Source organism: Micromesistius poutassou, assembly GCF_964030765.1.
Source record: "Micromesistius poutassou genome assembly, chromosome: 1".
In the NCBI taxonomy this organism is placed as follows: domain Eukaryota; kingdom Metazoa; phylum Chordata; class Actinopteri; order Gadiformes; family Gadidae; genus Micromesistius; species Micromesistius poutassou.
The window spans coordinates 16,990,077-17,016,305 of NC_140271.1; the positions used below are offsets into that span (position 1 = coordinate 16,990,077).

Genomic DNA, 26,229 nt, shown 5'->3' on the forward strand with positions numbered 1-26,229 from the left:
GTAAACGAATGATTCATGAAGCTTAACTACTGGTGAACGAATGGTTCGCGAAAGAGTAACAACTCAGTATGATGCATTACTTTACATGAAGGTACACAAAAAGCTTCACTAATGGTAAACGAATGATTCATGAAGCTTAACTACTGGTGAACGAATGGTTCGCGAAAGAGTAACAACTCAGTATGATGCATTACTTTACATGAAGGTACACAAAAAGCTTCACTACTGGTAAACGAATGATTCATAAAGCTTAACTACTGGTGAACGAATGGTTCGCGAAAGAGTAACAACTCAGTATGATGCATTACTTTACATTAAGGTACACAAAAAGCTTCACTACTGGTAAACGAATGATTCATAAAGCTTAACTACTGGTGAACGAATGGTTCGCGAAAGAGTAACAACTCAGTATGATGCATTACTTTACATTAAGGTACACAAAAAGCTTCACTACTGGTAAACAAATGATTCATAAAGCTTAACTACTGGTGAACGAATGGTTCGCGAAAGAGTAACAACTCAGTATGATGCATTACTTTACATGAAGGTACACAAAAAGCTTCACTACTGGTAAACGAATGATTCATAAAGCTTAACTACTGGTGAACGAATGGATCGCGAAAGAGTAACAACTCATCAGTCAGATCCAGCTCTACCAGTCGATCCAGTGTGGGACCCAAGCCAGCCCTCGACAGCGCTTGAAACCAAGGGAGGCAGGTTTAAAGCGTGCCCTGCAGTGGTGGACAATTGCTTTTAAGCCTTCAACATTACTAATGCCACATAATAAACCTTAAATGTGAATATGAATGTATGTATTGTGAATATCTTTATTAAAATATGACAATCATCCCGTCTGTGCCTTGTTAATTTATTAACTAATTGTGAAATCCCAGGAAAATTCAGTTGCTTTCATAACCAATTGGTCAGTTTGCTATTTCACAGAATGATTCATTAATACAGTATCCCCTAGTCTGTTTACCAGTAACTCCTCAGTAGTTACTGAGTAACTGTCACTTTAGGGCCCCTGGTTGTTCATCATTCGTTACTCAGTAACGAATACAGTAGTCCCCTGGTCTGTTTACCAGTAACTCCTCAGTAGTTACTGAGTAACTGTCACTTCGTCGTTCATCATTCGTTACTCATTCGTTCCTCATTCGTTGCTCATTCGTTCCTCAGTAGTCCCCTGGTCTGTTTACCAGTAACTCCTCAGTAGTTACTGAGTAACTGTCACTTCGTCGTTCATCATTCGTTACTCATTCGTTCCTCATTCGTTACTCATTCATTACTCATTCGTTCCTCAGTAACTACCTACGTTTCTGTGTACCTTATTGTAAAGTGTTACCAGTGTTGGTGTTGTATGCATATATATTAATATTTATGCTTGTGTATATTGTTTTTATGTACATGATTAATAATAATAAAAAAAAACTAATAGTGCTACAGAAACAACATTAGTTCCTTCCGTTAATTCTTGTTTATTTGAATGGGAAAAAATGTTAACAAAAAAAATCGGCTTTGACCCTCGGGAACGAATAATCGAATAATCGAATATTCTGACCCATCCCTACCCACTACACAGTACACCCGAGGCAAATCAATTATTACGCCATACTATCAGTGTAAATGTCTGTGTTGATAGAATAATGTTTGAAATGAAACTATCCCTGCATCGCCTTGCATATTGAGGGACTACTTTCTCAGTGTGGCGGAATTCTACTTTTCTCCGATGTAAGTAAAGCGAGAAGCGCACTTCAGTCGGGGACACCTTATTAGTAGCCTAGTACAACGGGATTACAGCAAACATATTTATTGAATCATTTATGTACAGTTATTGAAATGTAAACATTGGAACACAATTGTTTATATACAAAAGTAAAGATATTATACAAATCAACCAAATGTATGTGTTCTTTCTGTGTTTGATATAAAGGATATGGTGCAGTCGCAAATGTCTTCTAGTAGCCTACAGTAGTGTTGTGTTCAGAACAATCTCAGAGCATCTTGTGCTTCCCTGAAGCCAACATATTGTCCAGTGGCCGAAGGGTATTTGTTTCGGATGCTGGTCACGACACAGGATGGAAGAACACGTTGGTTGCCTCTTCCCAGCTGTGTTCCTTTCAACCCCCACTCTAGAACGATTCGGTAGGCCACCAGTACTGCCTAAAACAAGAAGAAAAACAAGTAAGCTTTTGGGAGCAGGCTCTTAGCAAAGACAGAATTAAACTTGAGTAATAGCCCACATAAAGACAATGGTCCTACTGCTGTTTATGGTGGTAGACTGATTTGCTGAATTCTCTGGGCTACTCTGGTGCTCCTGCAGATTGGTTTGTTTCGGGAGGCGCTATTCCCAGACACATCTAGATTTTGAAAACTAGTGTCCAGCTCCATTTCTTGAATCTGTGGGATAACTAAGTCCCACTCCCTGCAGCAAAAGCATTCGTCATCTGTCTGCATTTTTATGCATTCTCTGCACTGGCACCACCAGTCTCCAGATGTTCTGTCCCGGTTCTCTACTGCAGCTCCAGTGGGGGCTGTCTCTACAGACGCTCTTTCTCTTTCTGCTCTTTGGGCGTCCATCTCTCTCAGTTCTTCGTCTGTGTATTCCACTTCGTACAGGAACGGTTCGTTGGATCCAAGTAATTCTTCATTGTCTTCAAAATCTTCAAAATCAGACACATCGCTTGTTGTCTTTCAAACGTGGCCATCTCTCATGTAATGAATAGGCTAATACAATTCCTCTGCTTCGGTAGCGGCAGGTAGATCTGGTTGCATAGGTAATATCAGTCCGCCGCTGCCGTAGCCTATACGGAAGTATAAACTACCCCAAGTCCCTCAAAATGCAATGCGATACAATAGTATAGTTAGGAGTATAGGATAGTTTCATTTCAAACATTATTCTATCAACACAGACATTTACACTGATAGTATGGCATAATAATTGATTTGCCTCAGGTGTACTGTGTAGTGGGTAAGTGTTTTTATTGGCAGGCTAGCAGTTACCCTCGACTCGCACTAGCCTAGCACCAGCGATCTATGCAAATAGAAGGACTGAATGAAAATTGTTGAAAATAAATAACCCACTGGCTCACTTGGAAATGAGACCCGATGTCCAAAATCCTGAACTATCCGTTTAAGGGGCTGATTTCCAAAACGGCTTGCAATGGCTAATTACACCACACCTGGTGGCATGCCATGGCACCTTTAAATAGTCCTACTCATCTCACGAGTAGGTGTTATTCCCTCCTACCTTATGCACGTAGGGCGAATGCAGAATTCAAAGTTCAGTTGCCAAAGCCAGCTCTGATCATGCCAAATAGGTTGATGTGTAGTGCCATGATTGACCTGACCAAAGGAATGTGGATAGTGGCTGCATTTACATACAATGTGATGAAGTTGTTTGGTAGAAGGAACAGTAATAAGCCAGTTGGGCTGGTGTTATATGGCGGTAGGTCCTGGATAGTGGGGAGGGTGTTTGACTCCCAGCCGTATTCTTCTAGGTTCAAATCCCAAAGGTCAGTCTACCTGTAGGCATCACTGGGCAATACCACCCACACACATGCCCTTTTGTGTGTAAATAACACACATATACACACACAAAAATATCAATGGTATTCTGTTTTCAATGTCTAGAGAGCAATGCTTAATCAATCAGTAATTATCCCAGTGCATGGGCCAGTATACCTTCCTGACATAATTGTTGGCATGAATATAGGTCACATACTTGGACTTCAAGTATGTGATCCATATGACGACAAAGGCCACGAGCTAAGCTACACAAAACTGCACTCTGGGACTAATTCATAGCAAGGTTCATAGGACAGAATGGAAATGATTGGATATGTAGTTCTCATATTGTGGGTTGAACGTACTTCAAGGGCCTCTCAAGGTTTTTGGTTTTCTACTTCTCCGACTAGTGTGGCCTTAAAAGACCTTTGAGTCACGGCCTTGACTCTGCTTACATACAGCATTCATTAAAAAGAAAATGTGAAAATGTATATTTACAAGTTCAATCTTTATTTCTTTTAAGTAACAAGATGTCAAAGGCAATAGTCTGTAAATAACAAAAGTACAAAAAAAATTGGATCTTGGATGAATATACAACACATCAATTGACTGCTTTGGAAGTATTACATAACATCAACCAAATTAAGACGAAAAAAGAAAAAGGAGTGGTCCAGTCAAAACATATTTTTGGGTTTAAGAAAATTTGGGATGGCAAATATGTGCCAATAAATGCCTTATTGGCAGCGACATATCTGTTCTCATTTCAGTTTTAGCTATCTTAGCAGCTATCGGAAATGCTAGCCAACAAGCTCCAATAAATAAGGCACTTTGGTTTACCAGAGAGCAGGGACATTGTGTATGCATGTGTAAATGTGTGTGTGTCCTGTGTACATTCTGCACAAGTGGATCCAAAATCAAAAACAAAATTTTCATCTTATATTGTGCATAAATACAAATAATCTTTAATCACTCTAAATTATTTTTTATTTAAAAGCATTTCATTTTTCTTACTGGGTATTACATAAGCACAACGGGCCATCTTTACATCTGTCAAGACGATGCACTACAGACACAATAGGAAGGATGGGCTTGTGGGGGAATAATTGGACCTAATGTGCATTCTTGCATATGAGCATAAGCCTCATATGAGGACACGGGGGCAAACCTCTCACAGCCCTATTCATGCTAAACCTTAGCATGGAAATCAGTAACCCATGACACTAACTGATGTATAGATCCATCTGAAGAGACGGTGCTACGTGTTCGCCTGATGGATACTACAGGGGTCAGAAGGGAGGGAACAAGGGACACGATCTTCAGCAACATCATCTTTTCCCTCCTCATTTCCGGGGTTGCTATAAAAGTAGAAGTGCCGTGTTATAGTGTAATCAGAGAAGAAAAACACCCAGACGCGTACAGTACGGTAAGCCAATAAAACAAACAATGACAACAAGTTTAAACCAATCCCTCTGGCAGGCTGTGTCCCCACCTACTTTGGCAAAAGAGATCGGCAGTGAGAGTGAGAGTGCGAGAGAGAGAGAGAGAGAGAGAGAGAGAGAGAGAGAGAGAGAGAGAGAGAGAGAGAGAGAGAGAGAGAGAGAGAGTGAGAGAGAGAGAGAGAGTGAGAGTGAGAGAGAGAGACGACATTTTAAAAGATGGCCCACAGGAAAAAGGCGCTGAAGGCTTTGGATGGACGCACAAGAGCTAATGGGAGACGTAGTGCTGCTGAGTGGGTAGGGAGCCTGGCTACATCTCATGGGTGACCAGGCGGTAGGGAGCCTGGTTACATCTCATGGGTGACCAGGCGGTAGGGAGCCTGGTTACATCTCATGGGTGACCAGGCGGTAGGGAGCCTGGTTACATCTCATGGGTGACCAGGCGGTAGGGAGCCTGGTTACATCTCATGGGTGACCAGGCGGTAGGGAGCCTGGTTACATCTCATGGGTGACCAGGCGGTAGGGAGCCTGGTTACATCTCATGGGTGACCAGGCGGTAGGGAGCCTGGTTACATCTCATGGGTGACCAGGCGGTGCTCTGGGAGGCCGTTAGCGTGTGCGGCGGCTACAGTGTTGTTCTCGTGGAGGCGCCGCACGCGGTACAGCTCGTAGTGGGTGCTGCTGGTGATGTCCTTGATGTTCTGCATGTGGGTCCTGGTGGATGAGATCTCAAAAATATCAAACAGGTTCTAGGAGATGGAGGCGGTATGCATACAGGTGCATCTCAATAAATTGTAGAAAATGTACTGAATAATTCAATTAAAAAAGTGAAACTCATATTATATAGATTACAGCCAAAGTGAAATATTTCAAGCATTTATTTGTATTAATCTTGATGATTATGGCTTACCGCTCATGAAAACCCAAAATTCAGTATCTAAGAAAATTAGAATATTAGACTCAATAGTAGACTCAAGGTGTCACAGTCTAATCAACTAATTACCTTGAAATACCGGCAAAGGTTTCCTGATTCTTTTAGTTGTCTCTGAGTCTGGTTCAGTAGGCTTCTCAGAAGCCTACTGAACCAACATCAACATCATCAAGCAAACATCAAAGAAACCAGAGCCAACATCTTTTCCAGCAGGACTTGGCCCCTGCCCACACCACCGCTAAAAGTACCAATACCTGGTTTACTGACCATAGGATTACTGTGCTTGATTGGCCAGAAAACTTGCCTGATCTGAACCCCATAGCAAATTGATGGGGTATCGTCAAGAGGAAGATGAGAGAAACAAGACCCAACAATGCAGACCAGCTGAAGGTCGCTATCGAAGCAACCTGGGCTTCCATAACACCTCAGCAGGTGTTAGAACATACTATACTATTTCATACTATTTCAGAAGGCCGAAATTTCCTTATAAAAAAACCATTGTTTAATGGTCTTATGTAACTCATTGGTGGGCTTAGCTCAGGAGGTAGAGCAGGTTGTCCCTGAGCAATACACTTAACCCTAACTGCTAACACTTAACCCTAACACTTAACCCTAACTGCTCCTGATGAGCTGGCGCATGGTTGACTCCTCCGTTGGTATGTCAATGTGTGTATTAACCGTTGTAAGTCGCTTTGGATAAAATCGTCTGCTTAATGTAAATCTAAATTTATTTTTAATCTGAATTTGGGGTTTTCATGAGCTGTAAGCCATAATCATCAAGATTAATACAAATAAAGGCTTGAAATATTTCACTGTTGGTGGAATGAATCTATATAATATATGAGTTTCACTTTTTTAATTGAATTGTTAAAATTAATTAACTTTTCCACAATATTCTAATTCATTGAGATGCACCTGTACATGTCACCGAAGAAAAATAACACGTTTGTGTGTCCACCCATCTGCACAAACTCATTCATTTTCCACTGTTCTATTTAGACACCAATTTTCTAGGAAAATATACCATCATATATAGAAAATCGATATACTGTATGTGACAAACCATGAATATGGAGACTATAGGGCTTACCTTATTAGAAGATCTCGAAGATAGGAGAATTCACAGTGGGCTGTGTTCTCAACTGTGGATGGAGACATGATTAAAAGTGTTAAATTAAGTCAGCGGGAAAAAGGTTTTCGTATGTAGTCTGCAGATAGGTTGCTCGCAACACGCAAGGCGGAGAATCTGTGCTGCTATTTAAACCTGATTGAACACCCCTGGAAAATAGAAGACTGACAGCTCAATGGTTTCCTCCTGACAGAGGGAGTGTTAGTCTGTCAGCTCAATGGTTTCCTCCTGACAGAGGGAGTGTTAGTCTGTCAGCTCTAAGTGGTTTGGAGGTGCAGAGAGAGAGGCAGGGCAAGGGATGGGAGGTTGAGATGAGTGGATGTAAGAACGTTGCCAAGGACGACAGGTGAGGCAATGAAACCTTCTTTGTGAGATGTTGAATAAACGCTGGGTACTTCGTGTCTTAAGGAGATAACTTGATGAATGTTTGAAAGACGCAGTGTAACACAAGAGTGAACAGGTACTCTTCATCACCACAGCAGCAACCTGTAGTAGTATTCCACAACATAGACATATACACATACATCTATATGTATATACATACATCAATGTGGCCGCCATATTTGAGAGGCCAAGAACTTCAGTTATCTGGAGAAAAAGCAATATAACGTTTACATTTGTCTACCGATTACAAATGAGTTGTTTGTATTCAAGGGTTTATGATCTACTTAGGGTGAAAAAGCTGATCAAATGGCCAAAGTGGCGTCTATGTAGTATATATGTCTATGGTCCAGAGGACTTTCACTTGAAGCAGAATCATGCTGGCTGATTCACACTCAGCCAACACAATACAGAACACAAAATAACACAATTCTAATTGACTTGTGTACACTTTTCTCCCTCCAACTTATTGGATAAGATATGTGGTGTCTTAAACTAGGGGCAGGTAGTGTTGTGGTTAAGGCGTTTGACAGACGATTAAGGCCCTTGGTTGGAACCCTTATGTCTGCAGTCTACCTGTACGAATCCCTTACCTGTTCCTTAATGACACGATAGATAATGACTTTGGATAGACATGTCTGCTAAGTTACATTCATCATTTATTACATTTCAAACAAATATTTATAGTTGAAACGAGCGTCCAGCAAAGAGCAGAAGAGTTATTTTGAGTTGTGATGAAGTGGTGGAGACTCTAGAACCACGTGGAGCTGAGTGGTCTGTTAGTGGTGCTGGGAGAAGGCATCACAGGGGCAGGGGGCTTCCTGCTGTTCAGAGCCAACACATCTTTATCTGGTTCCCCTCTGTTGTCACAGAGTGTGATGCCAAGTGGAAGTTAAGTCATTCTAAATAAATAAATTAAATATTTAAATAATTTAAAAATCTGAAAGACTGAAAAGGATATGAGAAACTAATTAAAGGAATGTTAACCAGGGAAGATTAAAAATAAATGGGTTTTCATCTGATGAGCTTCACTTGGCCTATTATCAATGGAACATTATAAATGTTCAGTGCTACAATTTCAAAATGATAATGAGCCCAACAGTCATGATGATGATGATGGATGATGATGATGATGATGATGATGATGATGATGATGATGCAGACAGAGCGCATACAGAGGATGACGAAGAGGAGGAGGAAGAGGAGGAAGGTCTACCTTCAATGGTTCCCCACTTGGTCTTGCGTCCCAGCAGCCGGCGGCCGTTCACCTGGTACTCCTGGTCGCTGCCCACCACAGCAAAGGGAATCATCTCCTGTACACACAGCTCAGTGTAAACACTACACACACATTACTGTAATGCTTGTACGTCTCAATGGATTATGGGATTTTTGGTTGGCAATACAGTGCCATTTTGTGGTTCCTCGAGAGAGTTGTAGTAATGTAAAATCCTGAATAAAAGTAAATTTCTCATAACCTAGGCAAATGAAAAAGTTGTTTTGCCACGTCTCGCATGAGAAATGGCAGTTGCAGTTTCAAACATGACTATGCCTCAAGTTAATGACAAACAATTTCAAGATTAATAACCAAGAATGCTCCTATACTTGAGGTAGTCATTGCGGTGTGAAGGCATGATATACAGGCCTATATGAAGCTACAGCAGGAACACATGATACTGTACAGTAGCCTTGAATATCTCACATGTGAATACTTGCGTACACACAAACAATTGGCATGTACGCACTCATGATCTCCTCACCCTGATCTTCTCATTGATCATCCTGTCTTCTGCATCTTCGTCAAACTCCTTTTGTGGATACACATCAATTCCGTTGGCACGCAGCTCTTCCCTTATCTGGTGAACACATACACAGGATGTTAATGAAAGATGACCTATAAAAAGGTGCACACACCCTCACAAATACACACACACACACACACACACACAAACACAAAATACAAGAGAAAGTGAAAGTTAGAGAATAGGGAGAAAGAAGAGAAAGATAGAAAGAGAAAGTGAATAAAGTGAAATGAAAGGAAGAAGAGAAAGTCAAGAGAAAGGAAGAGGAAGAAAGTGAAGTGGGAAGGAAGGAAGGAAGGAAGGAAGGAAGAAGCTAAAGTTGGAGAGAAAGAAAAGAGTGACACTGAAGTCTGGGTAACAAAATGAAAGAGGACCGGAATATCTACTCAAGTACTACCCAGGTCGAAGTAAAAAGTAGATCATTTAAAAAATGTGACTTTCAACTCAGCAAAAAGAGTATCTATACATTGTAGTACTGAATTAGAGAACATGTTGTAATTGTAATAAGTTAATTTACACCCCTAGGTAAGAGTATGATAACAACCAACGAGTAGCGGAGGTGAGAGGAGGGAGGGGTCACCTTCTGCTTGAAGAAGTCTCTCTCCTCCAATGTGAGTGTGTCAGCCTTAGCGATGACCGGGACGATATTCACCACCTTGCTCAGACGCCGCATGAACTCAACATCCAGCGGGCGAAGGCTGGGGAAAGGGAGGGAGAGAAAGGGAGAGGGAGCCGAAGAGAAAGTGAAAGATAGAGAGAGGGAGAGGGAGAAAGAGGCAGATATAGGGAGAGAGTGGAAGAGACACAGGGAGAGAGCACACAGACAAGGTTAGAATACTTTAAAATACTTAAAAAATCATCTTTTACCCAGTATAGTTTGTGAATAAAAAATATTCAGGGTCACGCAAACCCTGTTTTAGGACAAAAGTAGTGGGAACAAATACCCACTACTCCACACTAGAGGGCAGAGGTTCCTGGATAATGTTACAATGCCTAAAACTCTCTTCAAAACATGACAGCGGTAGTAATGTCACTCGTCTACAACAGTGTCTCACTTCATGGATATGTTTGTTTCTGTGTATTTGAAGCCTGTGCTTCTATACAGCCGACTCATGACCCCACGAATTAGCAAGCTTACAAGAGCAAGGTGTGAAGGAGCTTTTGAGAGGGGGCCAATGCATGTATTGGAAAACATAAGATCAACAGAGTCTTCTTATGAGGCTGTGAGTGAAGAAGTCATGGATGAACACACACACGCAACAAAGTGTTCGTAAGCTTCCCTGCAGCCATTCAACCTCTGTAAGACTGTTTGGTTAATGTTACCTGCCATATTGTATAAGCCAGAGACATCAGAGGACATGTCTCAGAGACCAGGTCTGCTTCCCGTCCACCCCCATCTTCAAGTATTAAAGAGCAAGGCCAAGAGCCAGGAAGACTATCAACACGTTAATCCCTCCCAAGGTTCAGTCTCAGCCGCCTGTGTGTGTACACACACACACACACACACACACACACACACACACACACACACACACACACACACACACACACAGCATACTCAGACATGGCTTGCTGAGATATGTCAACTCAAGCCTGCCCAAGTACACAAACAATCCAACAATGGGTTCAGTCCACCCTACGGATCCCCATCTTATGGACCAAGACCCTCCTGACCTGCTAGTGGGGTTAAACCAAGATAGAGAGAGGGAGAGCAAGGAGGTCAAAGAGGTCAAGAGGATAGAGCTTGGGATAGTGAGATAGGGTCAGAGATAGAGTCAGAGATAGAGGCAGAGATAGAGTCAGAGATAGAGGCAGAGATAGAGTCAGAGATAGAGTCAGAGATAGAGGCAGAGATAGAGTCAGAGATAGAGGCAGAAAAGAGTCAGAGATAGAGGCAGAGATAGAGTCAGAGATAGAGTCAGAGATAGAGGCAGAGATAGAGATAGAGTTAGCGCTAGTCAAAGATAGCGTTAGAGTTATGGATAGAGATAGAGTTAAGGCAAGAGCTAGAGATAGAGTAAGCTATAGGAATGGACAGAAAGAGATGTGTAAGAGAGCAAGAGAGAGAGTGGTTGAAATAATCCAGATGTGGGCAGCTGGAGGACGTCTGGGGGGCTGTTTTAGATCTCAACCCATCTTCCTAGTGTTCTGGGTTGTGTTGCAGTGGGGGGAAGGGAACATAGAGGAGAGCTCAGGGTATGTAGTGTATGCATGCACATACAGCATGTCAACATGAATCTGATATGTGTTCATGTGTGTATGTGCAATATGTATGTGTATTTACTTGTTACCCTTCATTGTGTTCTACATTACAGAAACAACCTAACCCAATTTGATATTAAACAAACAAGGAAATTAACCAGACTGTGTGTGAAATAATAATATATACAATATAGCAATGTGGCAGCAGGTTAGAAGCCAAGTTCTTAATGAAACTAAGTTATGTTGCACATGTAATCCACTGGCCCGGCACTCCTCTAGAACTCTGTTATGTGGCCTTGACTCATAGCAGTGTTTGGCCCATGAGTCATGCCCCTCCCCAATTTCCAGTACAAAAACGTATTTATCTTGCGTCTTATGATCAGGATGAATATTTTCTAAAATCCAGCGTCCACATGCCAGTAATCACATGGGGGATTCTATACATCTGTCTGATTCCACGCATGACGTGTTTGTGTGTGTGTATTATTTGATGCTGATATTGTATGGTAGTAGTATTATTGGTGTTTATTACACGGCTCTTCTCAATGCTGTGGAACGCTCCGTTCACTTGCATGGGCCTTACCGACTTCCGGTGGTGAATTATTTTTCAATAATGACCGTTGCTAAGCATATAATGACCGCTGTCAAGGAAAGTGGAGCGATTCACGTCTTTTGTATCACTCCGCAAGTAGTCTGGTAACTTATCAACCCTAGCGTATTGGGTTGCTAAGCGACGTCAACGTCTTTGGCGGACTATTTCTCTGCTGATCATCAACACTACCAATGGTAATTGTAAAAAGACACACTGTGTGAAGTTATTTTTTTGTTTTGGCAAGTAGCCGTGTAATAAGCGGGATAATGTGTAGAACGTCACCGCTCATTATCTAAAATAAGTCCCTTCAGGGTGAAGCAAGACACCTCCACTTCGCGTTGGTGTCCGGTTCGCCCTGTCGGGGCTTATTTCCCGATAATGACTGGCGTTCTATACAGTAGTATACGGTAGTGTACGGTACTAGTCATGATATGCATGCTATGACAACATTGAACTCTCGTGCAGGCTGGTAGAGAGTGTACAGATTCTCCTGGGAACGGTATACGCATTGTGTTGAAAGTGATGGACAGCAAAAAGAAAGGAGAAAGGTGGTGTCGAGAAGGCACGATTTAAAAAGAAAAAAAACACTGGAGGAGGATGCAGCGAAATGCTCGAAAATAACGGATATATTCAGATTCCGAGCATCGATTAAAGACGCTGCAGGTGAAATGCTAGGAGAAAGCAGGGAGCTTGGACTCTAGCATTAGTACCAACATGCTTAGTTTCATTCATGATTATGTCACATCTCAAATAAAAGGTTTCCCCAGCTGGCCCGCTTGGCCATCACGCTATAACAAATAAATGGGAGTAGGCAAAGATTTTAGAAAAAGTAGCTAGCTAACCATCAGTATGATTTATCAGTACAAATGTTGTATGGTGGTAGCATGTATGTCATACAATATGCTGGCTTTTTATGCTTGGGACAAAGTTGCATCCATTAGCTATTTTAAATTCATTGCAGCCACTTGCCAATATGGCAGCCAATTGTAGCCACAGAAATAAGTCAGCCCAGTGATTCTAATGATACTGGGCTAGGAGGTAGCATAGAAAACACAGCTACAGGTGTGCACACTGCACAATGTTATGAGTGCAACAAAGAATAGGATTCAGTTTTTAGGAGCAAGTTGTAATATTGTAGAAAATTACATGGTTAGAAATCTAGCAAAAGATATGCTTCATTATGTAGGCCTTCTTATTGTATTATGTCAACAGATAAACATAATTATGGTCAATTATTCTCAAACAAGCCAAGTCATTTTTATGTCATAATGTGATAAAGTTACATTTAGCTATGTAGTAGTACTATTAATAATAGCAGTTTTTATTTTACGACATTAAAAGCAGATATAGATGAGGCTGATCCTGTAGGGAGGGCAAGGGAGAGAGAAGCTTCTACCTCAGGGTCCATAACAGAGACAGCAAGAGCCGAGGAGAAGGATGTGGAAAGAGACACTCAGACAGATGAAGTGAATGCAGAGAATCATTCTATAAGCTTTGATTAGAGGTCCAAAGACCTTGATATATTATTTTTACCACCCCCAACAAACCCCAACAAAAGCCTTGCCAGATGTTTTTACAGTAGGGACAGAAGAAACCATAAGTGGCTCACTTACTGTGATAAAGCTCATTCACTTGTAATGCACTGTTCGCTTAGCAAAGCCCATAGTGACAGTCCATTCATTAGAGGAGGCGTAAAAGCCTGGACGCATGTTCATCAGATGATTGAAGAGCATGAACAAAGTACATAGAGACTGTGCAGAGGCTTATTTCCTTAAAGCCAGCAAAGGAGATATCAGTAGCCTACTGAGTGGTAACCAGATGTCCTCACATCGAGAGCAAGTTAAGAAAAAACGGCAGGTGATGGAGCGCGTTGTGGATGAAATCAAAGTGATTGGGAAACGTGCCCTTAGCGATAGGAAAGGCCAAGCTGAAGCTGCTAATACCATGGAAGACAATACGGTTGACCATGGAACATTCTTAGAGTTGATATCGCTCCTGACACTTACTTACAACAGCATGTAAAAATGAGTGCATCTAAAAGAGCAAGAGGCAGCATGAGACTGGGGGTAAGGGCAGAGGGTCCCTTGTTACCCTGCTTTCAAAAGACACCATCAACAAGGTTGTAGTTTTTCATCAGCCAATTAATAAAACAGCCTGTTGCAAGTGAAGTCAGAGAAGCAGGGATGTTTTCTGTCCAGATAGATACCACCCAAGATATCACATCCAAAGACCAGTGTGCAGTTATCCTCAGATATGTAACAGGTGTTATTCATGAGAGGTTGATCGCTATTGTGAATTGTGAAGCATCTACAGGACAGTGTTTTCTTGAACTCCTAAAATAAATTCTACAAAAAGTCAACAGCTTGACAGATGGTGCAGCTAACATGCAGGGACAATATAAAGGGTTTTGTACTTTTCTGTCAGAGCAGTCTCCCAAACAAATTCACATCTGGTGCTACGCACATATTCTGAATCTGGTGTGTTATACAGAGTGCATCACTTTTTGCATTGCTGAACGATGTCGCTGTCTTTATACGCAAATCATACAAGTGTACAAGCATACAAGGATAAGTGGGAAGAGATGAGTGCAGACGCAGAAGCGTCACAGAAAACTTTGTCCAATAGGGCAAACACGGTGGTGGGCAAAGGATCAAGCTCTGACCAAGGTGTTCGGGTGCTTGAGAAAACCCTGAAAGTGTCATGTTTGTTGATCTGGTCCTGACTTTAGCAACAATTGAACAGGAAAAAACCTGTAAGGATTAAGGCTAAAGGATACACAGACGCCCTCCTGAAATATGAGAAAACTCTCACAGCTCAAATTTTTCGAAAGGTTTTTGAGCACACATTGTCGAAGTATCTGCAGACTAGTGGGATGGATGTCCCCACAGCACAACGTCTGGTTGTGGGAACAGAAGACAGCTTGAACAAGTGTGTGAGAGACTTCAAAAGGGTCAAAAGAGCTGCCAAACGATTTGTGGAGTGGGCCAATGAGAAGTTGCAGGGAGAAGGAGGACTGTGAGATGGAGGTGCAGATTGCCTTACCTGAAAAACGGGTGAGAGAAAGACTATGCCAGGGGCCTCATTTATCAGCCATACTTACGCACAGATTTGTGCGTAAGAGTTGTGCATACTTACGCACAGATTTGTGCGTAAGTAGTGTGTACGTACATTGCCATGCAAAGTATGGAATTTACCAAAATGTACTTATACTTAGGAATGTGTGTAAATATAAGCACAGCTCTGGCCATGCGTACGAACCAAATCTATTGGTAGAATAGCGATAAAGCAATCAACATCCACATATGTCCCGTGTTTCCTTTAATTTGAAAAATTGTATTGTCTAATTTTAAACAGACAAATCGGTGTCAAACCCTATAAAAGACAGCTGTGAAAAATGTTTAAAATGTAGTGCAATGGCTTATCTTGCGTTATTAAAATGCTTGGCAAACCATGCTCTTTGCAGGGAGCGCATTTTAAAAGATTGATGATCTGCTTGGCGAGTTGCAGACGTCTCATGTCTGTGGGCTGTGTCTCCCGACCCAACTGAATTAACTGCATCGGTCACTTTTTCCCATGCAGCAAGCTTTCTTTTATTTGTAATGCCTCCTGCACTAAGTTAGCCAAAAAGTAACTTTTGGTTGCCACCAGGTGTGGTGTGACGGGACTCTCGTGACGGGTTACGTCCATGCGTCACACCTCTCATGCGGGTTCTCGTTGGTGACGGTGCAGCGCACATAGGCAGGCACAAAGCCAGCAACAGGCTCTCTGAGATTGTCTCTGAACCTGTGTGTGTGTGTGTGTGTGTGCACACACGTGTGTGTCTGCGCTTGTACGTTTGAGAGTACAAAGCCCTACCTTTTAAGTTGAACTGAGTTGTACAGTTTACTTTTATTTGGCTTTGTTTTTATGAATTTGCTGGCAATCTGGGATTGTTCTTTTATTGATTAATAAAATGTTTTCAGCCATGAATTAAATGGTTTGCTCTTCATGTGCAACAACAGTATTATTATTATTTTTTTACCTTAACACCTCAGTAACAGTCACTACATAGAAATACAGATTCTAGTGTATTATAGAGTGGCTAAGTCATTAACAAACTCTTATTTGTCTACTTTTACAACCTTTTGTGTTGGCATGTAAATATCCAGTCCAAAAGTAACATTAGTTGTAGCATTGTGTCTATACTTGAGATAAACATCAGCTGATGAGAACGTGGCACACATCCATCTTACTGACCTGATGAAGACGAAAGTTTATCCGTGAAAACATGTCAAGGTAAAAAAAATAACATCAATCAATATATGTGTCTGATAAAACAAAACAAACATTGATAAAAATATTGACGCTGGACTTGAACCATTGATATTTGAGTTCAAGCTCCTCTAACCAGTGATCATTTTCAACACTAAAAGCCTCAGTTGCTAGGTAACACCAAACAACTCAAAGATCGTAATGATAAATTTTACTTACAAACTGACGGTTTAATGCGTTCACTAAACAAAGATTATGAAAATTAAACACCACTTTTCCATCAAAAAGCTTGTTGTAAAAAGCATAACTTATTAGATCTAAGACCTAGTGTTACGTAGGTGGGTTGGCTCATCATTATTAACGTATTCCGTTCAATGTAAACATCAGGTTGGTTTAGGTAGCTATTTTGTTTGAGGATTTTAATCCTTTTTCTTTTCCCCCCTCTGCTCAGGTACCCCGGCCCCCTCCTGTAGAGTATCCTGCAGGCCCAGTGGGGACAACAGCTGAGGACAATCACAAGAGGGGCGGGTGGATAGAGCCTGTGCTCTCCCACACCACGCCATTGATGTGGACACTACCTGTCCCATTTGTAGGCTTTCATGCCATTGTTTGTAGGCTCTTTAGCCATCATTTTGTTGTCTGGCTGGTCTTACCAGGCAAGTAACATTTCCCTGTCGAAAGTCGTCGTTTGCTTGTGTTGTATTAGTTCGTTTTACCCAGTTGAGTGGGTTATTGTTTAGTGTTTGCTTGTGTTGTATTAGTTAGTTTTACCCAGTTGAGTGGGTTATTGTTTAGTGTTTGCTTGTGTTGTATTAGTTAGTTTTACCCAGTTGAGTGGGTTATTGTTTAGTGTTTGCTTGTCTTACTGTTGTTCCTGTTTTGTTCTCCCCTTCCCTTATCACTTTCTAGTCAATAAATATTATTATTTACTTTAGAAAACGTGTTTGCTTTGGATTCTTTCTCCTACCAGGACCTGTGCTTCGGCACCTGCTGTACGGGGGTCACGCCAGCCCTATTCAGTGTATGCTGTGTACATTTATGGTTTAGTTAAACACCTTTCTATGTGACACCTAGGTTCGCAAGTTTTAAGACTAGGTTCGCTAGCTCTGTGCCTGCCTGTGCGCACTTTAGTGCGTGGCCACCCTCGCCAACGAGAACCCGCATGAGAGACACGTGGACGTAACCCCGCCCCCGGGTGAGATGCCCCAGAGTCCCGTGGTGTGACACACCTGGTGGCATGTCATGGGACCTTTAATTCAACCTCGTTAATGAGTGTTTCCATTTTAGTGTTGGAGAAGTTTATTTTCTTCGCTCTCTTTGCCATTATAGCGGTGAGGGGAAAACACATTCACATAGTTGATAAAGGGACGCGTTGTGACCTCATCCTCATCTTCAAACCGCTTATCCGGGGTCGGATTGTGGGGGAAGCAGCTACAGCACGGGGCCCCAGACTTGCCTTTCCTTACCAAGGAAAGGGAAGTCTGTGACCATATATGGTTAGTTGGAGGCGTTTCTGAATGCAAATGGTCTGAGCGTGAACGACCATGGTACTGGAACAGGTGGGATTTATCAAGATTAATTACTTACTGATGTGCGTATGATTGCCTTACGCACGTTTGATAAATACAGATTTTTTTGTACTTAAGCACATCCTAAATTTCATTCGTAAGAGAGAATTTATATCCTTTTCTACGCATGGTTGATAAATGAGGTCCCAGGTGAGCTGGCAAAAGATGAACCATGAGCAGCAACTGAGAAAGACTTTCAGGTCAGAGTGCACAATGTCATAATGGACACTGTTAAAGATAGTATTCAGTGGCGGTTTGCTCTGATTTTGCCTGCCTTGACCCAAGAAGCTTCACTGGAATAAGGGAAAGGGGTCTTCCTGAATCAGCACTTCAAAAGCTGAGCAAATTTTTGCTGAAATTTGATGCCAGAGCTACTGTTGGTACCTTGCAGGCTGAGCTGTAAAGCTCTGCCACATAGTGGGAAATACTGAAGATGTCCCCTGTTTGAATACAAGGTAAGATCATTAACTGGTGATGCACCTGAATACAGAGAGGATCCTGCATATGGAGGACCATCCAATGTGGAAGAGCTGGAGCTGGTGAACAGCAATTGTTCTTTGTGCAAAAACTGTGCAATTTGTGTGAATCTCATCCTGTCACGTTATAATCTTCTGACTGATGTCATTAGACTGGCCTACAAGTTTCTCCTGACCTTATCCATCACTCAAGTGGCCTTTGAAAGGAGCTTCTACACACTGAAGTTTGTTAAAAACACACTTAGGAGCACTCTCACCCAAGAGCACTTCGAAGCATTAATGCTCATGTCAACAGAGAAAGTATGGAAGTATATTTGTTCCATCAGATTTTGAAAATAAAAAGCCATTGAATTTTAGTTTAAATAAAAAACTGCAAAAAAAAACCTCACCTTTTTATTAAATGTTCTTAATAAATAGATTTGATTTGATTTGATTAGCATTTTACAGACCCATACAATGGATAGGGCATTTAGTACGGTCAACCACCGTTGCTTCTTTCCCCATAAAAAGCTAAGCTACTGTGTAAAATGCTGTTTAGAATTAACGTTTGTATCAATAAAGAAAGACCCATCATTACAGCCATTGCCGTTGGACATAAAACCTGCTTTGCATATGCCTTCCCGCATCAGAGTTAGGTATTCAACGAATGACGCTCTTATTCCCGCTCGCTCTCCTTGCTTGACCACGATCTAGCATCTAGGAACGATTGCTCTTCCTTAGGTCCCCAGATAACACTGAATAACACTGAATTTCATAGATTGAATTTTGCACCTGAATTTGGCATGTTGAATTTGGTTAAAATATTTAAGTTTAATAGTATACATTGAATTTTGCATCTGAATTTTGCATATTGATTTTATTAACGTTGAATATTCATTTTTGAATTTGTGAACATTGAAAAATAACAGTGAAAATGATTTGTTGAAAAAAAAAATTAGATACGTTATTTCAATGCATAAATATTCAGTGCTTAAAATTCAATGGTTTTTTATTTCAAAATCCATTCACACAGATATACTTCCATAAGAAAGACATTCTTATGTCCTTGGACTCTGATAAAGAAGGTTGCAGAGACCAGTGACCTACTGCGACGACTAGGCCTACTCATGTTTTAAAGGTTGTAGCAGCGATTCTAGGCCGAAACATAAATGATCACATTCATCTGATCTTTCCTCATGATCCGCCAGTTTCCCGCTCCATAAGCAGTGGGAGTGGGAATCTCTTGGCACCTCATTCGATTAAATTCCGATTTAGAGGTCAACGATTCAATTCTAAAACAATTATAGATTTTTTAATGTACATTTCCAATGCCGAATTTTCAAAAATATATATATATATCTGAGTTTGCTACTGTATTTTCCAAGACAAGAATGAGTATCGGGAAGGCTATGAAAAGATTAAATGAACTAAAATAACAAAAAAAATAATAATGGGATACCCAGGTCACGCTGTTAGGGTTAAAAATGCGCGTTCATGATAGTTTTTTCTGGATGCACGAAACATGGAAGGGAGGGGCCAGCTGGCTCTGTTTTTTTGGGATCATGCTTCAAATACCAACAGAAGTGACGTCGCCCAACATCGCTGATACAACCTTCAAGGTAGGACAGTCGTTGTTTGTCATGATTTTGTTGAGGTTACAGACAGTTTGAGCCCAGAGTCCACTTGTGATTTTAACTTCAATGGGTTTTCGGTGATTTTCAATTGTGTATGAATTTGTTTTTGTTGGTTTGGAGGCAGTAGCATTGTGGTGTTAGAAGTGTGTGGAGTGGTGGCAGTGTATGGTACTAGCATGTACAGTGGTGTGTATGTTAGTGTAGTGTAGCATTAGATTAGATTAGATTAGAAAAACTTTATTTATCCCAAAATGGGCAATTCAGTTTGCAGTTACCAGTCTCACATAATAAATTACTTATTAAATACTATAAATAGCATAAGAGGTAGACACAAACAAAAACATATCAACAGCAGTCCCAACACACACATTCAACTCACAATTCATTTCAGTCTGTTAGTAAACAACCACCCTGCACTTGAAAACACTGGTGTGCTCTCCACCGACTCCTAACCTTTATCATTTAGCAACCTGATGGTTGCAGGGATAAAAGAGTGGGAGTACCTCATTGTTCTTGGTCTGATTGAAGCGCCTCCCTGAGGGCATTAGTGTGAACTCCTCACGGAGGAGATGGTCAGGCTGACTGATAATACATTTAGCTTTCTGGCCTGCATGTTTGTCCCACAATGAGCTTATACTCTTGAGCTGGATTCCAGTGATCTTAGAACAGATCTTTACAATACTATTTAAACTATTTCTGTCCTTCACTGACAGGCTGTTAAACCAGCATATAAATGAAAAAGTTAAAAGACTCTCAATAAAAGATTGGTAAAAAATTCTCAGAATAACTTTAGAGACACTGAAAGAGTTCAGCATTCTCAGCAGATGGACTCTTTGCTGTCCTTTTTAACAATTACCTCTGTATTAGTTTGAAATTTGAGCTGGTTATCAAATACTGTGCCTAAGTATTTGTAGGTGTCTACAAGTTGGACTTCCTCCCCATGGATAACACTTGGTTTGGGCTCTCCCTTCACTTTCCTAAAATCTATGACTAGCTCCTTTGTTTTTTCTACATTTAGATCTAAGAAGTTGTTATCACACCATTTAACAAATGATGTCAAAGCAAGGCCATGGCTGCAATGTGAACCTTGAAAGAGGGACAGCAACGCAGTGTCGTCTGAAAATTTGGCTAGATAACTTCCCTGTTGAGAGGACCTACACCTTACATCTGTGTACATAATGAACAACAGGGGTGAGAGTACACAACCCTGGGGTGAACCAGTACTGGAAGTAATGGCATGGGATAAGTGTCCATTTACAGAGACCCTCTGAGTTCTGTCTGTTAAGAAACAACAACAGTATCTGATGAGGTAACTGAAACTCAGCAGCTAGTCTCTCAATTAAAATATGTGGCTGCATCTTATTGAAAGCAGAAGAAAAGTCTGCAAATAATAGTCTAACATGTGATCCAGGCTTTTCTAAATGTTTATACATTGTATTTAGAATGAAGAGTTTTGCATATACACTTTTCCCCGTTTGATAGGCAAACTGTAATGGATCAAGTTTACCACTAACCAGAGACATGATTTCATCCTTAATAATTTTCTCAAAATTTTTCATTACCAATGATGTAAGTGCTACTGGTCTGAAGTCTTTTAGCTCTTTGGGATGATTTGATTTCGCTACTGGTATAATAGTGGACCTCTTCCATATCTGAGGTATCTGGCCTTTCTTAGCACACATATTAAAGAGTGGAGTGAACCACACTAAGCTGGTCAGCACAGTAACGCAGCGTGCGTCTGCAAACAGCATCAGGGCCAGCAGCTTTCCTAATATTTATTCTTTTAAACAGGGTTGTTACTCGTTCCTGGGTTATCTCAATGTCATTGTCAGGGACAAGAGAGTCCCTCCACATACGAATGTTCTCAGAGAAATCAGATGATTCAAACCGTGAGTAAAACATATTAAAAGCATTTGGCAAATCAGAGACATCAACACCTTTAACAGTTATCGGCTGCCTGGATTCACAAGAATTCTGATTTATAGATTCCATTGACTTAATTCCCCTCATGCAGCTCTGAGATCCCCCCCACTATACAGTTCTTCAACCTTCTCTCTATATTTCATTTTGGCCTTCCTCTTTTTTCACTTCCTTGGAGACCAATTTTTTCTCCCAGGGGTCCCCAGTGTAGAATGTCCTCTTTTTCTTATTTATCACAGATTATTTTGGAAATTGACAGAGTTCCTGGTTGGGATGACTGAGTCAACACAGAATGTCATGTATGACAAAATAATGTCTACTAGTTCATCAATATTATCTGTGCTATCCAGAAAACAGTCCCACTCAGTACACTCCAAACATGCTTGGAGAGAGGAGATACTGTCCTCCGACCACATCTTCACCATTCTCTCCTTGTGTTCTAAGCGCCTGAAGGACGGTTTGTACACTGAGGTAAACACTGTTGTGATGAGAGGCCCCTAGGGCAGGCATGGGTATGGAACGGTAAGCTCCACCTATTGACCCATAGCAGAGGTCAATAGTGGTATTTTTCTGTGTGGTGCTGCAAGTTACATATTGTTCATATGTTCTCAAAGTTCTACCCAAGCCACATTTATTAAAATCCCCAAGGATGAATTTGGGTGCGTCGGGGCAAAGTTCATCCAGTTTGTGTGTTGTGTCGGCGATCAGCTGGGCAGCCGCTGACGCGTTGGCTCGCGGGTCAACGTAGACAACCGTGTAGAATAGTTGTTGGAACTCTCGAGGGAGGCAATACGGGCGGAGTGAGATCGAAAGCAGTTCTAAGTCAGCGGTACATATCCTCTCCCTGATTTTAACGGTGTTACAGTACCTCTCGTTGATGTATAAACACACTCCTCCTCCACGCCAGTTATCTCCGGTGACCTGTCTAGACGAATTGGGCTCCAAACCCAGTTAATGTTGTTAAGAGTCGTTGAGCCATGTTTCCGTGAAAGCGAGTAGACACGTTTCTCCAATTTCTCGTTCGAACTTGGCCCATGATTCCAGTTCGTCTATCTTGTTACGGATAGATTGTGCGTTTGAGAGCAGTATGGGAGGGAGCGGGTGTAACTTGCGGCGATTATCCAGCCGAAGCTTTTTGATTCTCCGTCGTAGGCCACCTCTCCTTTCCGATGCTGTTGGGCCGGCTGCACAGCTCTCTTGGGATGTCGTCTGGAATCACGCCGGCTGTTGATGTCCGTAATGAGAGGAGAAACTCTCTGCTGAGAGCTCTTCCCGGAGCTCCACGTCCACTCGACTCACAACAGGTGGATCCCGACAGTAGGATCATCGTGGAAATTATCACAAAAAGTTCCAGGAGTGCTCCCGTAGTTAGCATGGCTGAATCACTGACAGTTTTTGCATTCACACACAAAAGAAACACTTCACGAGTACAAAGTAAGAGCAAAGTTTAAAAATGACTATGAGACTGGTAGACTGCTGGGTCGCACGCTGAGGAGCGCCCCGGAAGTTGTATGGTGCATGGTGGTGGTTTGTGTGTGTGTGTGTGTGTGAGTGAGAGAGTGTGTAGTGGTGGTAGTGTATGTTACTAGCATGTACAGCTGTGTGTATGTTAGCGTAGTGTGTCATTGTGGCGGTACTGTAAGATGGAGGCAGCATAAGAGTTTGTATGGTTAGTGTAGAATGGCATTGGCAGTAGCGGACCGATGGTTCTCACCAGTGGCCGGTGGGGGGGATGAAGTATATGCAGCAGTGGACCCTGGAGTCTGGGATCCTCTTCTTCCTGTTGATGTTGATCTCCTCCTGCAGGTAGGCCTCGTACTGGTTGTTGATGAACTTCATGATGGGCTGCCAACTGAGACACACAGGAAGCACAGAGGGTAGCGAGAGGAGGGGAGGAAGCAAGAGGAGGAGACGATGTGGAAGAGGTAGTCAATAGGAGACAGACAGGACAGAGGGGGGGTGAGTGGGGAAAGGAAGCAAGAGAATAAGGCAGAGTGCCATTGGGAGAGTTAAACATTTCAGTCAAGAATAACAACAATAAGTTTACTACTTGTGAAGAACTACAGCCACACTAGTACGTACCAGTTCTCGTTGTTGATCTGGTCTCCGAAGCCCGGTGTGTCAATGACCGTCAGTTTCATCCTCACACCCTTCTCCTCCACATCTACCACACACACACACACACACACACACACACACACACACACACACACACACACACACACACACACACACACACACACACACACACACACACACACACACACACACACACACACAGGTCAGTCGTAGCATCTATAAAAACCATTCCCAATCATAATAATCTGGACTGGATGAGAGATGAAGGTAGAGGCTATGAAAAAGAGAGATTATGGGAAAAAATTGAGTAGGGGAAGCGACAAGGAAAGAGATGGGCAGAGAGAAATAGAGAGCAAAAAATAGAGGGAGTAATGGGAAGATCATGGTTTACAGAGAGGGAGGGAGGAGGGTGTATGTGTTGGGAGGGGTGTTATATGTAAATGGAGCAGGCAGCAAGAAAGGGGAAGGCAGGGCTTGGGGATGTCAGCGAGGTTGTGGGAGAGGTCAGTACCATGGCTGATGGACTTGATCTCCACTGTTTTGGGGATCTTTTCCTGGGCCGTGGCAAGAGCAGACTTACGGCTCACTTTGGACTTGAAAAGCGTATTCATCAGGGTGGATTTGCCCAGTCCACTCTGCCCTGTGAGCAGCACAGAAACAAGAAGATTCATTTTATGGATTAAAGATTCAATACAATGGCATACAAATGGAAATCGTGTATATATATCTTGAGGTAGTGGTCGCAATAGGAGTGATCTTTTTTATCGCTATGAGGTCCGTCAAGAAGGATTAACATGGATAGATTCAATACACAACAACCACCGTCAGGGGCACGTCAGGTAAACCTATAGCTGATGTGGGCTGGAGCTCCATTCCCCACTATGTTTTATTCTCTTTAGTAAGCTTGTCTGGTTTTTTTTTCATTGAATATAACTAAATTCAACTCTGTAAAAAAATAAATAAAAAGGGGTTTTATGCATCTGTCAATAAGGCAATGCCGGTCTGTATTATTTTAGCTTTTAGAAACCACACCACACATTGTTTTTCTATTGGAGGGACACTAACTGCTATCCAGAGTGGCCGTTGGGGCGTCTGTGGACCACTTGACCCACTGCAGGGGGCTCTGGCTGCACTGGCAGGACAGCGATCCTTATAACTGACCGCTGCCCACACGGTCCATCCAAGAGATGGCCTGGAGTTCACCAGAGAGAGGCCACTGGTTTCCATACTGTCACACAAGCCATTTTCACATTTGAACTCTTCACATATGAACATATGAATGAGCATTTCCAGAGATTCAGCCAAACTGAGTCAGACTTTGCGTCCTCAAACACAGCTCCACCAGGTAAAGTCTGCATAAGTTCAGGGTTGCAGTGCATTTGTGAAAGGGACTCAACTCATGCTCATGAACAGCTTTTTGAAAAGTTACTAGTAAGACTGCATTTTGCACAAAGAAATATGTCATATGGCAACAGGTGCATTAAATTGGTAAGAATGAGTTTCAAGCTTAACCAATTTATTATCATTGAAAAGAGGGACTGCAATGCTACATACTATGCACACAAAGAGTTCAAGCACATACAGTTGTGTTGAGTGTATGCTTGCTTGTTCTATGCAAATACGTTTATCCTTATATAACTTTTTTTTGGCCCCCAACAAACTACTAAAAACAATATGGATATTTTCAATAAAATATATTTTTAACACTTGACTACTTTTTAGCATATTATTTAGCATAGTCAAGTGCATCATGCATAATGCGCAAAAGACAAAGATTACACGATAGATACATTTATACACACACACACCAAAATATCATATTGATTGATTGTATATCCTAGAATAACCACAGCGACTTCCCCCGACCTACTGGTGGAAGATGCTGATTGAGCGTGTTCAGCTCTGTCTCCTGGGCTATAAACAGCGTCTGTGACCAAGGCATTTCATTTGACGAGAAAACACAGACGCACCGTTGCAACGTTCTTATTGTGTGCTGGGTCTCCTCTGTAGGTGTGTGTATGTGTGTGTTTCAAGGTGTGTAATGATGAGAAGGGTGTGGTGGAAAAGGGAGAAGATAAGTGTTTTCAGAGCCTACGGTTTGAGGCTGCTTATTAAGGAGATTAAAACTTTCCATACAGGCTTGATTAGAGAGGAAGACTGGATGCGTACACTTTGCTGTTATTCAGAAATTTTACTATAACCCTAAACCTTTGCTTCTTGACAGGCGAGACCTTCGAGGGTTTAAGTATAAAATCCTTGAGCATCACGACCTGAATAGAGAATAAACTCCCAAACATCAGATCATGAAAGATGCAGAACAATATTTCAGGGAATCTCAAATATAAGCC

The 26,229-nt window shown here is 41.8% G+C and overlaps 1 protein-coding gene across 3 annotated transcripts in view; it reads right to left on the bottom strand.

The window, feature by feature from the left end:
* Window positions 1–4,022: 4,022 nt before the first annotated feature.
* LOC311374872 (septin-9-like) overlaps window positions 4,023–26,229 on the bottom strand; it is a 99,060-nt gene continuing 76,853 nt past the window's right edge. For all 3 annotated transcript variants that reach the window (XM_084488144.1, XM_084488145.1, XM_084488146.1), the window contains 8 exons: window positions 24,393–24,521; window positions 23,885–23,966; window positions 23,517–23,654; window positions 9,761–9,878; window positions 9,139–9,234; window positions 8,598–8,694; window positions 6,962–7,013; window positions 4,023–5,654 (listed from right to left, as the gene is read on the bottom strand). In XM_084488144.1, the coding sequence (XP_084344270.1) occupies window positions 5,510–5,654; window positions 6,962–7,013; window positions 8,598–8,694; window positions 9,139–9,234; window positions 9,761–9,878; window positions 23,517–23,654; window positions 23,885–23,966; window positions 24,393–24,521 (857 nt within the window). In that variant the 3' untranslated portion in view covers window positions 4,023–5,509. The remainder of the gene's footprint in view (window positions 5,655–6,961; window positions 7,014–8,597; window positions 8,695–9,138; window positions 9,235–9,760; window positions 9,879–23,516; window positions 23,655–23,884; window positions 23,967–24,392; window positions 24,522–26,229) is intronic.